The 17,067-nt window shown below is 44.6% G+C and overlaps 1 protein-coding gene across 1 annotated transcript in view; it reads left to right on the plus strand.

The window, feature by feature from the left end:
* Positions 1 to 15,575, plus strand: part of ca12 (carbonic anhydrase XII) — a 35,753-nt gene extending 20,178 nt beyond the window's left edge. Inside the window, exons 5-9 of the mRNA XM_084334383.1 lie at positions 10,463 to 10,558; positions 10,996 to 11,059; positions 12,093 to 12,250; positions 13,009 to 13,135; positions 13,801 to 15,575. Coding sequence (XP_084190509.1) covers positions 10,463 to 10,558; positions 10,996 to 11,059; positions 12,093 to 12,250; positions 13,009 to 13,135; positions 13,801 to 14,486 — 1,131 coding nt within the window. The 3' untranslated portion in view covers positions 14,487 to 15,575. The remainder of the gene's footprint in view (positions 1 to 10,462; positions 10,559 to 10,995; positions 11,060 to 12,092; positions 12,251 to 13,008; positions 13,136 to 13,800) is intronic.
* Positions 15,576 to 17,067: the final 1,492 nt, after the last annotated feature.

Raw genomic sequence — 17,067 nt, forward strand, 5'->3', positions numbered from 1 at the left:
TATGCTGTTGTGTTGTGATGCAGCTATTTGTTGTTAGCTCACACAGTACTTGTTGGCTATAAGCTATATATGGATGCAGTGTGGAGGGACATGCACAATGGACAATGGAGTGGATATACTTTATCAAGCCCTTCTGCCTGCTCTGCTGTCAACTTAACAACAACAAGGTAGATTTGCGATATCGCTCGCTCGCTCTCTCTCTCTCTCTCGCTCGCTCTCTCTCTCTCTCTCGCTCTCTCTCCCTCTCTCTCTCTCTCTCTCCCTCTCTCGCTCTCTCTCTCTCTCTCTCTCTCTCTCCCTCTCTCTCCCTCTCTCTCTCTCTCTCTCTCGCTCTCTCTCTCTCGCTCTCTCTCTCTCTCCCTCTCTCTCTCTCTCTCGCTCTCTCTCTCTCTCTCACAATCCTGTGTCTCAGAGAAATGCGGCTATGAAATGCTGAGATGATAATAGCACTTCAAAACGCGTTGCTGTGTTGTGAACTATATAACATTAATTTAGCTGCTGCTGATGCATAATGTATGAATGAATGAATGGTGAGTTGTTTAAAATGACAACATATACATGTGTTAATTATTTATTGGATTGATCCGAGAGACAGAGAGAGATTGCTCCAGAGCATTTATTAACGTTACGTTACATTTTCAACTCGACCTAACGTCAGTTGCGACCCACCAATGGAACATAGTACCAGCCGCCACTGCATATACGCGAGGCGGCAATTTGTGTGTGCGTGTCTCTGTGTTTTCATGTGTGTCTGTCTGTGTGTGTGCTGACGCATGGTTCTGTGGGACTAATTAATCTCGCCGCGGGGCAGCATAATCCCACGGGACAATGCATTGGTAACTTGTTTCAAATGACAATATATACCCCGTGAAAATTATTGCATGGATCGGAATACGGGTGCGAGCGTGGGAGCGTGCGCTATGATATTTTGCAACAAGTTGACAAAGATACAGCGAGTGCTGATACGAGAGAGAGAGAGAGAGAGAGAGAGAGAGAGAGAGAGAGAGCACCCCCCCAGTCCCATTCCTTCCCATCCGTTTGATCTAGTTCTCTGTGTGATTCACTGTGTGTGAACAGCTGAAGGTCTCTGCTGTCGAAACCGCTTCCGCATTATTTCCACTCGCTGCTCATATAAACGTATAACAGTTGATTGTGGGCGGGCGGTGGCAGATCAGAATTCTTACATGTCACAGATCCGCGTTAATTCAGAATGGCTTGGTTTAGTGGGGGAGGATCTTGTCTCAGCTGAACTGGAGGAATGGGACTGAATGAGAATTTCACATCTAGTCAGTGTTGGTACAACCCCACATTGCTAGAAAACAATGCAAACCACTGGAAAAGGCCATTTATAAGATAGTTCCCCTTTAATACACATTAGATACTTGTGGTGGAATCAGACTCATCGATTATGGTCGTAGACAGATCTTCATGATGAATATAGGTTTAGGTTAAATGAGCTTGGTTAACTGGTTTGACCCCGCGATTGCTGTGTCGTGGCGCACCTTGGAGGAGGCAACAGTCTATCCACAAAGATTACAAGATAAGATAAGACAAGATAATAATATTCACCTCGATTAGATAATGTTAATTACGGTTTGGTCATTTCCCATGTGATTCAGACATGGTATAACGCACAAAGGTCTTGTACTATCAAGTGCCCATGGCACCTCGACTCTCCAATATTTCATAACCAACAATTACTTGTTGGGCATAAACCCATTAACAACACTCAGTGGGAAAGGACCTTCCCGGCGCATCCTTTTTCTTTTATTTACAGCTAAGGGTGGTGATCAGGGCGCATGGGGTTCTGTGGGCTCAGCCACTACATCCACACCCTTTTTTTAGACTCATCGGAGACAGAACAAACTCAAGAGGCTTTGTTTCAGATTTCTATACACTCTTGCTCAGGTCCAGGTATACAGGAACCTCCCATTAGATTTTATTTGGCGGGAGAACATTCCAGAACTGGACCCTGAGTTTGATTGGGATGATGTCTGGACTAATATTACACTGGCCTCCCGTAACCCCAATCACCAACAAATACACTTTAATTATATTCATAGAACATATCTCACCCCTAGGAAACTGTGTATGATGGGTTTGGTGGCTGACTCCCGGTGCACCCTGTGCACTCTGGGGGCCCCCGGAACTTATATGCACATGTTTTGGGAATGTCCACCGGTGGCTCGATTTTGGAAAACCATAACCATTAAGCTTTCGGATATATGTGACCTGACAATTCCAACTTACTTACTTAGGCCCATCGCTCCCAATGGAGCATAGGCCATCTACGACTTTTCTCCATCCAACACGGCTTTGGGCTGTCCTTTCTGCCTCCCCCCAGCTAGTTCCTTGTCTCTTGAGCTCCGCCTCAGTGTCCCGCCTCCAGGTAATACTCTTCAATACCTGGCCAGGGTACTCCTGGGTCCTAGTGCCCCCCCATGTTACACTATATGTCATGCACATGTATTTTACATGTTAATAAAATTGCATTTATCTTTAGTCCTAATTCTGTCACTGTTTGATGTCACAAAGAAGGGTGTATCCGAAAGCTGCCTACAACATTTATAACATGTGATGAAAAAGTAAACAAATAATTAACTGTATTAGACATTTGTTAATGATGAATAGGCTTCACTTTAGATTGGCCCCCACGATAGCATCTGCAAATGATTTATAGATGTTTTATGAATGTCTTAACAAATCATTTGTTGAACATGAAAAATAAATGGAGATACAGTATAGTCGTTTTTTCATATCCATTTTTCAAAGCATCTACAAATGTGTTACTACACATTAAACAACATTATTTAATGATGAACAAATCAAGTACAAACAATGTTGATAATGAGTTATAAATAATGTACTAATCTGTAAATGTTATACAAATATAGTTATAAATGATTTAATAATCATTTATGGGGGAGCTCCAGTAGCTCACTACGTACCTCGAGCGCTATTTCGGCGCCGGGGACAACCGTGCTCGTCACGGATCTGGGGTTTAGCGAGTTCGAATCCCGGACTGCAGCCGTGCCTTTCCCAGAGTGTCTTCCCCCCCATCTGAACCCTTTCAGCCTGTTTCTGTCGGTCATCCTTGACCAGAATAAATGCGATAAACGTATAAAAGAGCCAGGGGAATGGCCAAAGTTTAAAAATAAATAAATAAAAATCATTTATGAATGTATATAAATGGTTTGTTCATGATTAGTTCATTATCCACTAATGCGTTATAAATACTTTGTAAATGGTATACAAATATAGTTATAAATGATTTAATAATCATTTATGAATGTATATAAATGGTTTGTTCACGATTAGTTCATTATCCACTAATGCGTTATAAATACTTTGTAAATGGTATACAAATATAGTTATAAATGATTTAATAATCATTTATGAATGTATATAAATGGTTTGTTCATGATTAGTTCATTATCTACAAATACCTTATAAATGTATTATAACAGGGTGTTATTATAAAGTGCTACCTAGAATCCAATAGAACGACATTGTGCAATAATACAGTAATCAAAGTAGGGCATATCGGTATATGTACATGAGTTATTTACAGAGCATGGTAGGACATGCTAGGTCCTGTGGTAGTGCAATACACTGTTAGCTACGGATGAGGCACTGGGTCTTTATGTACACTGCTATACAATGCTATATTATACAATCTCAAGTTATACTATACTATTCTTAAAGTGACCTTTCCTTTTGTAAAGTGACCATAAGTGTGAGCGTGTGCAGCATGAGTGTGTGTGTGCTCATGTTAAAGTGGCTGCTAGTGTGTGAGCGTGTACAGTGTGTGTGTTGTGTGTGTGCTCATGTGTGCTTGTGTGTGGAGAGTTCAGTGTTCAAGGCTCTGATGGCCTGGGGGAAGAATCTGAGCCGAAGTCTCTCTGTCCTAGTTGCTGGTGTTCGCAGGCGTTTGCCTGACCGCAGCAGCTTGAACAGGCTGTTGTTGGGGTGGTGAGGGTCTTTCATTATTCTGCAGGCTCTGGATTTGCACCTCTTGTTGTATAGGACCTGCAGGGGTGGTAGTGCAATACCCGTGGTACGCTCGGCTGAGCGCACCACTCTCTGTAGGGCCTTCTTGTCCTGTGCCATGCTGTTTTCATACCAGGCAGTGATGTTTCCAGTCAAGATGCTCTCTACAGTTCCGGAGTAGAAGGACTGGAGTATCTTCCCAGATACTCTGAACTTCCTTAACTGTCTCAGGTGGTAGAGGCGCTGCTTCGCCTTTTTTACGACTGAGTCTATGTGTGTTGTCCATGTCAGATCCTCTGAGATGTGGACCCAGGTACTTGAAGCTGCTCACCCTGTCCACGGTAGCCCCGTTTATCCTCAGTGGTGTGTGTGTCCCCTGCTGTCTCCTCCTAAAATCCACGATCAGCTCCTTGGTTTTACCAATGTTCAGGAGCAGGCTGTTGTCTTGGCACCAGCGTTCCAGTACCTCAACCTCCTCCCGGTAGGCCTTCTCGTCGTTGTCCGAGATCAGCCCCACCACCACTGTGTCATCCGCAAACTTCACTATGGAGTTGGAGCTGAACTTGGCCACACAGTCATGTGTGTATAGTGAGTACAGCAGGGGGCTCAGAACACAGCCCTGGGGGGACCCGATGCTCAGGGTGATGGTGTTGGAGGTCTGACCACCCACCCTGAGCGCCTGGGGCCTTTCACTCAGAAAGTCCAGTATCCAGGCGCTCAGAGCGGAGCTCAGACCCAGCTCGATCAGCTTGTCCACCAGTCTGGTGGGGACTATGATGTTGAACGCTGAGCTGTAGTCAATGAACAACAGTCTCACATAGCCCCCCTTCTGGCGGTCTAGGTGAGAGAGGGTGCTGTGCAGTACTTGGGAGACCGCATCATCAGTGGACCTGTTTGGCCTGTATGCAAATTGCATAGGGGCCATATCACTGGGGAGGGAGGCACAAATGTGATCCTTGACCAGCCTCTCAAAACATTTCATGGCCACAGAGGTGAGTGCCACCAGTCTGTAGTCATTGAGACCTGTTGGGGTCTCTTCTGCAATGTTCTTTTCATCATTCTCCAAGTCTCTGAACCGTAGAGAAGGACGGATTTTACATTTGAATTGAAGAGCCGCACTTTGGTTGTCATCCAAGGACCAGATGTTCTTCAGAATGATGAAGGCTGCTCTGGCTTTGCCTACTCTGGCTGTGACATCACAGTCTGTGCCGCCCTTCTTATCCAAGATGCTGCCTAGGTAAGTGAAGGAGTTGACTTCCTGTATGGATTCATCGATGACCTACTGTGACTGTGTTGTTGGTAGAGGTGTTGATCATCATTAGGTTGGTTTTATTCCTGTTTATTCTCAACCCAGTCTCAAGGGATGTAGTTGCCAGCTTGGTTGTCTTGTCCTGCATCTGGTTGTAGTTGTGTGACAGGAGAGCCAGGTCATCAGCAAAGTCGAGGTCCGCAACAACACTACTTCTGAATGATATCTCCCAGCTACCGGCTCCCATACAACAAAAAATACAAATTTTTGCAGGAGTTACAGCAGCCACAAAATGTATAGCCATGAGATGGAAACAACCCGAAAAACGTACGATGATCAATTGGGCTTTAACATCCTTAGATGTGATTTATTTGGAGATCTCCACTGCTCGGGTGATTGGAGTTAGAGAATCCAACATTGGGTTGTGGGTGTCAGCGGCTGAGAGTAAAAGCCCTGATCTAGCAGCAAAGCGGGGTCGGGATGCTGGTCCTGGGATCCTGGGGTGGGGGGGGGGGGGAGTGGGGGAGTGGGGGAAGAAATGTCCTTTGTAATATCTGTGGCAATATCATTTTATTTTATATTCTGTTTATATAATTTTTTATAATTTCTATTCTATTGTCATTATTGTTATTATTATTATTATTGTCCTGTGAAGTTTTGCATATTATTATTGTTACTGTATTTGTTGTGTCTTGTTTCATGTGGGAGAAGACAAAAAAATTGTTTGCTTGGTTAAGAGGAGTGCTCTCATCTTGTCCAGTAGGAGAACACTGAGGTTAGAGAAGGAGCTCTCTCCAAGGTGTGCGATTTACACTATTGTCTTACACTTACACTACACTCATTTGATTAAAAATGTTTTGTCCCACAGACAGAGGATGCTTTTATTGTTAGATATTATTTAGTCTAGAAAAAACATAATCGGCTACCGAATAAGTGGGCAGATCACAGTGGAGGGAGTGAAATCTATGATCAGAATAGTCATTCTTATAATTCTCTCATTGGACTAATTTATAGTGAAATAATGAAATAACCTTTTAATTAGGGGTGGGAATCACCAGAGACCTCACGATACGATACTATCGTGATACTTGCGTCACGATACGATAGTATCGCGATACTAAATATATCGTGATACGCTGAGTATTACGAATTTTCTTTAAAAAAAATGTATCACATTTATTTTATTACCTTTTTTCAACTGCAAAGTAAAACTTTGTCAACATGTTTTATCTAATAAAATAAAGTTCAGTCTGTTCATCTCACTTCAATAATTTGTATTGCAGAACATGGTATTTTCTCAAGCAGACAGATGTAAACACTGTAATCTGTGTTGCATGTACCTGACAAACTTAACTGTTTGTATTACAGTCATATTCCAACTTAACTGAATGCACATGTGTGTGTGTGGACTACTGTACTATTACATGTATTGAAATGAACAATGCAACTTCCTTATACAAAAAAAAATATATATATATATATATATATTTTATGAATAATTAAATATCGATACTTGGCGTCCCTGTATCGATACAGTATCGCCACGCAAAGTATCGCGATACTACTACGTATCGATATTATTATTATTATGTCATGTGGCAGAATTGCAATCTGGAGCATCCACCCTGTCAGTAGTCAGAGAAATTTAACACTTGTTTAAAACATCCAAAGGTGTGATTCATTCTGATTAGAGGGGCGAATAGGCAGTCGCAAGGCAGCCAAGCAGAGTGTTGACAAGAGCTTACCGTTGTTGTTTTTAAATATAAAGGACTTTGCCAAACTGCAGTGTGCAGAGCAATTACAAATAAGCCACTGCATACCAGATCAGGCATGTCCAGACTGCAGATAAAAATATGTCATCTGACATCTTCACAATATTATTTGTGTCACCCGTGTTAACACTTTCAGCGCCACGCTTAGTGCCCGTCTCTACGGCTAGATGGCCAGCTTAAAATAGTCGATTCAGCTGTGTTTCACTATGTTTGCAGGGCTGTGTGTGTTCTGTATTATAACTGTGGAGACAATGGTGTGGCTCATTTGACAGACACTTTGACAGGTCGTTTTAACTCAAAACTGTGATCGTGTTTGCCGAGCATGTTTTAGGTCCGGTGAAACACAGAACTGTGATCGTTAGAAAAACACATTTCAGGTTTGGTAAAATAGACATAGAATATACCTTACCTTAGCCAGAAGGTATTCCAAAAAGAATAATTCCAAGTGATCGCATCACCATCGCGATTACCAGTGTATATGTCTTTACACGTTTCGATGGTAAAATACGCTTAGGCAACGGAATTTCAAGGCGATCAATGTGAATCTCTGTTCAAGCAGGAGGAGGAGCCCCTACAAAAAAAAAAAAAAAAAAGGAAGATGTGTATCCACGCCAATGCAATTCCAGTTCAGACACAGACGATACTGCCACCTGGTGATATTCGATCGGCATTGCAATTACAACTTATATAAATGACCCAGGGACGGCTAGAATGACCCGGATGATGATTTAGAACGGGGATCAGAGGAAAAAGATCAAAGGATCTAAAAACATAATATTACATGTTTGGCACTCAACCGCTGGCCAGCAAACACGTAATATTACGTGATTGGCCGTGAATGAGTTAAAGGACAGTGCTGTCAGTAAACCTCAGCACGGTGTCAGTGCTCCACATTTCTCTGGGTGTTTCAGGGGATTAGAGCACTTGATTATTATGTATTTAGGGTTCAAACCAGTGCTTGAGAAGGATGTCTCACTGCCACATTCAACGTGTCGAGCCCAGTAAGCAGTTTGCACACAGAGGAGAGTCGTACAGTTTGGTCCGTTTGTTGTGATACTTCGAGGAAGATAGAAGAGTAAGACCTTTGCCTGTTAAGAGTTTGGAAGGAATGTCAGAAAGTACTGTATGTGGGCGGCTAAGTGGCGCAGTGGGCAAGGCGCTCGCCACTAACGCAGGAGATGCTGGGTTCGAGCCCAGCTCTCGGTGTTGCTACCAGCTTGGCTGGTCGTTTATACTAACACAATTGGCAGTGTTAGGGGTGGGAAAGCCGGTGGGTGGGGATTGGACGTTGTGGACAGCGACTCCTACAGGTCGGTTGGTGCGCCTGTACAGCAGAATCAGGAAGCATCGGGGGCAGCGTGAGCCTCCCACGCGTTACTCCTCGCCACTGAGAGATCGCGCTGTACAGGTGAAAAGATGCGACAGCTGCCTCCTCGTGGGGACATGTGATGCAAAGCTTGGTCCTCACTGCAGCCGACCAGTGGGAGGCATAGTCTAGCAACGTTCGAGACAGGGGAGGGGAGAATTGAAGGGAGAATTGGCGAGGCGAAATTGGGATGGGAGAAAAATTGAAAAATAAGGAGAAAAAGTGGATACAAAAAAAATAAAGTACTGTATGTGACTTTTTATATAATTTGGAATGACGTTGGAGTGGGAGCTGTATTGTGCGAGTCAACAACCTGTGTCCCTTTTATGGGACTGGTCCTGCTGTCGTAGCAGAAGTACATTTCAGGCGCTGTCTCAGTATGTCCGTGGACACATCTGGTATGAGTGTCTTTTTCAACTGTCTTCAGGAGCCAGAACCACAGCCTCTTACTTTCGTCCTTGATGACATGTTGTCTTGGAGGAACAGGAAGATGGAAAGTTGAACATTTCCCATAAATTGTTGAATTGTCCCCCATGTTCCCAGGACATGCCATAGTCCATAAATACCCAAGTATATGACTGCTTGCATGTCTAGCCTGTGGTACACAAAACATACTATAGAAACATTATACCAGAGTTATCATTTGCGGAAAAACTGATCATCTGGTATCCAACGTTACCCTCTTGTGATGAGACGTGGTGTAATGTGATCGACCACCCATCACAGCACAGTCTAACCACAAATATAACCACAGCTATATTACACACAGCATAATTAGGAATTGATTTCTTTGTATAACACTCATACGCATACTGTACATTCCAGAGAGTAGTGCTGAAGCAGGCAGGGTCCAGTGTCTTGCTTAAGGACACTTCTACAGAAGCAGGCAGGGTCCAGTGTCTTGCTTAAGGACACTTCTACAGAAGCAGGCAGGGTCCAGTGTCTTGCTTAAGCAAGACACTGGACTCTACCTGCTGTATAAGTGTCCTTAAGCAAGACACTGGACCCTGCCTGCTTCTGTAGAAGTGTCCTTAAGCAAGACACTGGACCCTGCCTGCTTCTGTAGAAGTGTCCTTAAGCAAGACACTGGACCCTGCCTGCTTCTGTAGAAGTGTCCTTAGGTCCAGTGTCTTGCTCAAGAACACTTCTACAGCAGGTAGAGCCGAGTGTCTTGCTCAAGGACACTTCTACAGAAGTGGGTATGGCCACATTGGGTGTTGTGGGGGATCGAACCTGTGACCTTCCAGTATTTGAGATGTGGCAGTATTCTTGTATTCTTTTCTTGTAAGGCAGACGTCACACCAGTATTTCATGCCAACTGAACCTGACGTCATCAGCTATTTTAAATCCAATTAACACCTACAGTATGTGGGAAAACACACCACCTGTAGTGACTACAGTATGTAGACATCTACTGTATCACGCACAGACACAGTTTAGAGAGCAGACAACAGATATAGAATAGAATAGAATAGAAATCCTTTATTAATCCAGAGGATAAAATAAGAATAAGAATACAATAATATTAAAAATAAGAATAAAATTGAATAAAGAATAAAATACGGTCCAGGATATACATTCTGGTATGTATATACATTATAAAATCTTAAATATAAACTATACAGCCAAAAATATACAGAAATATACAGTAAAATGTATAGTAATAAGTGTAAAAATGTAAAGTGTAAAGTGTCCAGGAAGATTTCGCCAGGCTGTACTGTCACCCTGTGCTCAGTGATGCAGTGAGGCACAGTGATGCATTATACTAATACTAATACTATACTAATGGCTGTCGGAATGAAGGACTTCCTGTGCCATTCAGTGTTACATCTAGAGAGTCTTAGTCTAACACTGAACGTGCTCCTTCTATCAGCCAAGTCTGTGTGTAGTGGGTGGGAGAGATTGTCCATCATGGCGTGGAGCTTAGCAAGGCTCCTCCTTTCCGCCACCACTGCTAGAGAGTCCAGCTCCACCCCTACCACGTTACTGGCCTTCCTGACCAGCTTTTCCAGACGGTTTGTGTATCAGTGTATCAGCATCCGTGATTTTATGGAATCTTGACTCATTCCTCTTTTACTTTCGCAGATGCATGTTGTGCACTTCAATTCAGACAAGTACGCCAACGTCTCCATGGCAGTGGACAAATCAGATGGTCTGGCTGTCCTGGGTGTTCTGATTGAGGTGAGACCCCAAGAAGAGGGCCAGGAGATAGGAATATTGACCTCAATACAGAAGCAAAATCACTTTATTGTTTGCCAGGAATCAAGGATGTTTTTGAATTTGTCTTGATGACATCACTGCACACAACAGCACACCTCTTCACGGCACACACTTACGCTCACGCTGCGAGGAGGACAGGAGGACCTCACACTACAGTGCAGACATACATGTCACAACATGTCACTCAACATATAACATTCAAGAGTCTACCATGTACATGGATGTTTAGCAGCATGGGAGGTGAAGTGAGCGTCCGGTAGAGTTGTACGATGAGGAAGTTGTATCTGAATATGATAAGTAATAAGAGCTGTGAGCGTTGTAGTGCATGGACATGTTTCCTGAGGCTGCAATCCACCCTCTATGCAGAGCAGACCCCTCTAACCAAGTCTCTCACACAGGTCGGCGAATTCAATCCATACTTTGAACGGTTTCTGAAGTTCATCAATGGTATCAAATATAGAGGTAGGTTTAAAGAAATGTTTCAATAGAAGTATTGAATATTAGGTAGAATATTTTTTACTTTTCAGCGTGCATATCTCCATAATGGGTTCATGAGCATTCAACCACCAAAATGAGATTCCCCCAGGGATCCATAGCCCCTGGTAATATTATTCTTTCTGTGTCCAGGATTGTAAACCTTCAAGTTAGATAGAAAAATGCAACACTACCAGGTGCAGCTATAGTCATGGTTTGTTTTTATGCACATATTTACCAGTAGGTCCACTCATTCATGAAGGAGAACAAAAATATGCATACTAAATCAAATTAGCTTCCCTCTCCCCTAAAAGTTCCCTAGGCCTAACTTTTCTACGTCTATAGACGGTTTCAATTTGACAACATTCTAAATGTACCAACGTTTACTTCCGGTTGCAGTGTTTGCTAATATCAATAACTGACAGGATGTTTTAGGTTGTTCATATGAGTATTTGAAGTATAATTCTTGGAGTAGGTTTTTTTTTTTTTATTATTTATCTACTTTTTCTCCCCATTTTTCAATTTTTCTCCCGTCCCCAATTTCGTATTGTCCAATTCTACCGTCCCCTGTCTCGGACGCTGTTAGGCCATGCCTCCCACAAGCCGGCTGCAATGTGGACGAAGCCTTGCATCACGTGTCCCCTCCGGTACTCGAGGAGGCAGCCGTCACATCTTTTCACCTGCACAGCGCGATCTCTCAGCGGCGAGGGTCTGCGTGGGAGGGACACGCCGCCCTCGTCGTTTCCTGATTCTACTGCGCAGGCGCACCAACCGACCTGTAGGAGTCGCTGTCCACAACGCGAGCACCTTGCCCACTGCGCCACCTAGCCGCCCCTTGGAGTAGGTTTTCAAAACGCAAATTAATGGTGAGTCAGAACTACTACAGTACGAGAATGGTCGGTGGTGACCACAGATCCCCCCCGGAGCGTAAAATAGTGAAGTGAAGCATCGCTTGAACATCATCAGAGATTCCCCCATTAGGATGGACATGAAACGGTGACAAATTCTTTTATCTGAACAGACCAGCGGGTGCAGGTGCCAGGCTTCAACATCAGGCGGCTGCTGCCTGCGCGTTTGGACGAGTACTACCGCTACGACGGCTCACTGACAACTCCCCCGTGCTACCCCAGCGTGCTGTGGACAGTGTTCAGGAACCCTGTGACCATCTCACACAGACAGGTGCCTCGCCACTGTTTACCTCTCCAAGCAGGTTTACATTCACATTAAACATAGGTCTATTCACACTCTAAAATAAGCATATTCACTCTGAAATAGGTCTGCTCACACTAAAATAGATTTTCCTGGTGGGTCACTGGGTTAAGGCACACACACACACACACACACACACACACACACACACACACACACACACACACACACACACACACACACACACACACACACACACACACACACACACACACACACACACACACACACACACACACACACACACACACACACACACACACACACACACACACACACACACACACACACACACACACACACGATGAATTGAAAATGGGGGACCCTGATGTAAACAAGACGAAAGTCTTTCTCTGGTCTGCATCCCCTTAACAATTGTATGTATTGAGCTGTACGGTACTGTACCCATTCTGCAATCTGTTAATAAAGTTTTCAATCAATCAATCAAACACACACACACACACACACACACACACACCTTCCACCACATTGTTTCTCTCCACTGCATGATGTCTAATGGTAAAAAAGGTCTATTCATTTAACTTGGACACCACATCAATGTTCTTATATGGTTTTGTATGTTAATTAACCAGTTAAATCAACTAGATTTAACACTTTAATAAGAATTTGCATCTGAGTGAGTGAGTAAGTGAGTGAGCATGTGATGGCTTTTAGGTCTGGAAAGTCTCTGTGTCCGACGTCTTTTCCTTTTGTTTGTTTCCCCTTAGTTTCAGGCCCTAGCAACTGCCCTCTACTCCTCCCATGTCCAGGAGTCGATCCCCGTGGCCCTGAACGGCAACTACAGGAAACCACAGCACCCTGACAACCGAGTCATCCTTGTCTCTTTCAAGGAGGGTAAGTATGCGTTTGCAACATCTTTATTATTGGAGCATGGGGTTAAATTTCACCTCGTCAAAGTGGTGAAATGTCAAGGCTTCTGCACCGCTGTGAAAGAAAAAAACCTCGAGGACTGGTTGTCAATGAGCTGTGGGGCTGTCAGGCTGGCTTTCGCTTGGTGTCACCCATTTATCGTTAGGCTGCTACTTCAAAGTTTATTCTTAACTGGCTTTTGAAGTCGGGTGACGTGCATTGAGCCGGTCGAAAAAGTAGGCCACCTTTCAAGACGCTGTAAATTACCCATTCCTGTTACATAATGAGATACTCTTCAAGCACATAAATCTGCCTTCACAGACGTGATTTTAGTCAGCGGTGGTTCACCGCACGGCGTGCACCTAAATACCCTACACACCATGGCATGCCAAGAATCTGCATGTTCTCCTCATGTTCAAAAATTCCCTCCCTTTCTTCTGCTCTTCTCGATGGCAGATCTGTTTTGACATGGCATTGAGGTATCTCTTGCAATTTCTGAGTTTCACTTGGGGCATTGGGGAGATGGCTTGTGCTTTCAGTCTATCTCTACAGGCAATACGTCGCTGCATGCTGGTCCACACACACTCCCAAGGGATATCCGTTGAGCTGGGATGTTTAATAAGTTGTGATTGGCTCTGTGTCTGATGCAGGCAGAGGACTGCATGGTCCTGCTACAGTCACATCCCCCCTCATGAGGAAGCAGATCCTTCAGCAGCTGCTGGCCGGGGACCTGGCAGATCTGGCTGATGAAAATCTCTACCATCTCCTACCGATGGTCCCACATAAGGCCAGTGTTGGCGAGATGGAGAACGACTTCAAGCACGACTGGACCCAGATCAGTCCTAAATACCAGTTGATGAAATCAAATGTGATAGGAGGCATAGATATAGTCCCCTCTCTGAAGAAGAAGAAGAAGAAGCAAGCCAGCCTCCATATGGGGAAGACAGGGATTACTAAGGGCCCGCTGTGCTACGTCTCACTGGAGCACAAAGTCCTCCATCAGCTAAGGAGACCTCACACCCAGAGCCAGCTGGTTGAGGCTCTTAAAGAAGACGTGTTCCCAAAGCTCAACCTCCAGAGCTACCTGGAGTGTAAGTCAGACCTAGCCCTCTCCACCATCAGACAGATTCTCCGCGGCCGGCCAACAGACGAGGCCTTCGAATTGGATCGCTCTCTGACCAAAGCCTCAATGGGACAGAAGAAGGGTTACCCGGCGACCAAACAAGGTACACCGCTGAGTAAGAACGCAGCTCTCTCCCCAGCCAAAGTGCCTGAGAAATCCCATAGCCAGACTCATTCACATCCCTGGCTCGTGCCGATGGAGTGGGAAGACTAAAGGACAGCTGGACGAGATGCTGTGCGTGCAGTCGCCTGAAGCTGCCATCACCTTCCCCAGCCGACGTCAATTGTGTCCAGGAATGAAAGAATGACATTTCAACACATTGTAGCCAGAAGTTCTCCTGAACACACTGTGACCGATGACTTTTCTATCATATTATTTAATATTGCATTAGGCTCTCACGCTTGCATGTCATCACACAATGCTCTTTTTGTTAGAGAGAGATTGTAATCTAACTTGCTGTAGTTGCCGTTCTTACAGAAAGTACTCTGGCTGCTAGATGTGCTGAATAGATATGGGTACCATTAATGACTTTGCAAGCGATGAACCAGGACACCATCTGACAATGGGCATTTTGTCTTTTAAGAGAGTTTTGCATTGTATAACATGGCATTTCTATGAATGGACAATGATTCCCATGACAAGAGCAGAATTGCTTTAAGTCTTTAAGTGGCCTTATGCAAAATATATATGCATAAGGCCACATGTACACAGACACAAAATATGTACTGGCAAGGAACTATTTTGAATGTCATTGAGAAAGGTTTAGTCATATGCCATAGTAATTATACACTGAAGTGGTTATTGTCTTGCAGAATGGAAAGGAGCAGCTAAACCAAAAGGATTGTGAGAGCGTAAGCATTTAAACGTTCCTTGGCTTTTTGAACCCTTGCACTGAAGAACCATATGAGTTTGTTTGGACAGCCCATGTATTTGCAGTCATAAAATCAATCCGAAGCACTTGGGAGTGTGAATGTGATACATCACCAGAAAGTACTCCACTGTCTTTAACTATGAATGAACACAATACTCTAACTTAACATATTTAGACGATAAAGTACTCAACCTCGACTGTCATTAACTATGAGTGAACACAACACTGTAACTTACCATCTTTAGATGATAACGTTTGAAAACATTGTTCCTCTGAAAATGTCAAACGGAATTATATGGCTCTTCATCTGAGGTCCCTATAGTATGCTGCTGTGAAACCACTAGATTGCTGTTTTTAATAAAGTTATCATATTTGAAGCATAAATGGCAGATTTTCTTTCCTCTTAGACTTTGTCAAAAACTCAGCGCACTTACAAGACAAAAAGAAACTGAACAGAAATACCACAGGACAAAAGGTACATAATGTATGTTATGTTATAGCCATAAGGAATATATTTACGTATTGTCTTAACGGTTATGGTTAAAGTGGAAATGAAGCAGTGCGATAAATACATATTCATAGCATCACATTAGTATTTAGATAAGCCACAGAAGAAATCACGTTATAAAAATAAGCAGTTTCTAAGAAAAAACGATTTGTTGTGTACATTTCTGAAGGATTTAGCATTATGGGCGCGGCCATTTTGTTGCTGACGTCATGCCACTGGTTGGGTTTATACACTGCTGGTTAGCTGCCTATAGTGAATGGGTCAGTCAGTAAATAAAATGCCTACAAAACAACGGGACCGCGGTGGTTCTGTTTGTATTGCTCCTGGCTGTTCAAACTAATTTTACCATGTGAGAGAGAGGAAAGTTGGTTAATTTCCACAAACTACCAGTGAAAAAAACAGTGTTGTTGACATGTTGGCTCGGGCTGGCTGCACTCAGGCGGCGCGACCAGCCTGTTGGACAGGGAAGGAGGATCTGCAGAGAACACTTCATTGCCTCGGATTATGTTGTTGGGGTGGGATGTTTGTCCAGAAGACCACTAATCAGCTGAAGCCGGACGCGGTTCCCTCGGTCTTCGACAGACAGACCGGCGTTAGCTCTCGGGAGCGATCGCTAGCTAGTTGGCACCAGCCGGGGACCGGCGTTAGCTCTCGGGAGCGATGGCTAGCTAGTTAGCACCAGCCGGCGACCGGCGTTAGCAACCGGAGCGTCGCGGAGCATTCAGCCTGCTGGCTACCTAGACCCACTTCAACCAGCGTCGCGGAGCATTCAGCCTGCTGGCTACACAGCTTGTCGGTGTGCTGGAGCCTGGAGCCAGCTACCGTTAGCTTGCAGAGGCTCCAGCACACAGACAAGCTGTGTAGCCAGCTACCGTTAGCTTGCAGAGGCTCCAGCACACCGACAAGCTGTGTAGCCAGCTACCGTTAGCTTGCAGAGGCTCCAGCACACCGACAAGCTGTGTAGCCAGCAGGCTGGTTGAAGTGGGTCTAGGTAGCCAGCAGGCTGAATGCTCCGCGACGCTCCGGTTGCTAACGCCGGTCGCCGGCTGGTGCTAACTAGCTAGCCATCGCTCCCGAGAGCTAACGCCGGTCCCCGGCTGGTGCCAACTAGCTAGCGATCGCTCCCGAGAGCTAACGCCGGTCTGTCTGTCGAAGACCGAGGGAACCGCGTCCGGCTTCAGCTGATTAGTGGTCTTCTGGACAAACATCCCACCCCAACAACATAATCCGAGGCAATGAAGTGTTCTCTGCAGATCCTCCTTCCCTGTCCAACAGGCTGGTCGCGCCGCCTGAGTGCAGCCAGCCCGAGCCAACATGCCAACAACACTGTTTTTTTCACTGGTAGTTTGTGGAAATTAACCAACTTTCCTCTCTCTCACATGGTAAAATTAGTTTGAACAGCCAGGAGCAATACA

The sequence above is a fragment of the Notolepis coatsorum genome, assembly GCF_963971535.1.
Source record: "Notolepis coatsorum genome assembly, chromosome: 18".
Taxonomy (NCBI): domain Eukaryota; kingdom Metazoa; phylum Chordata; class Actinopteri; order Aulopiformes; family Paralepididae; genus Notolepis; species Notolepis coatsorum.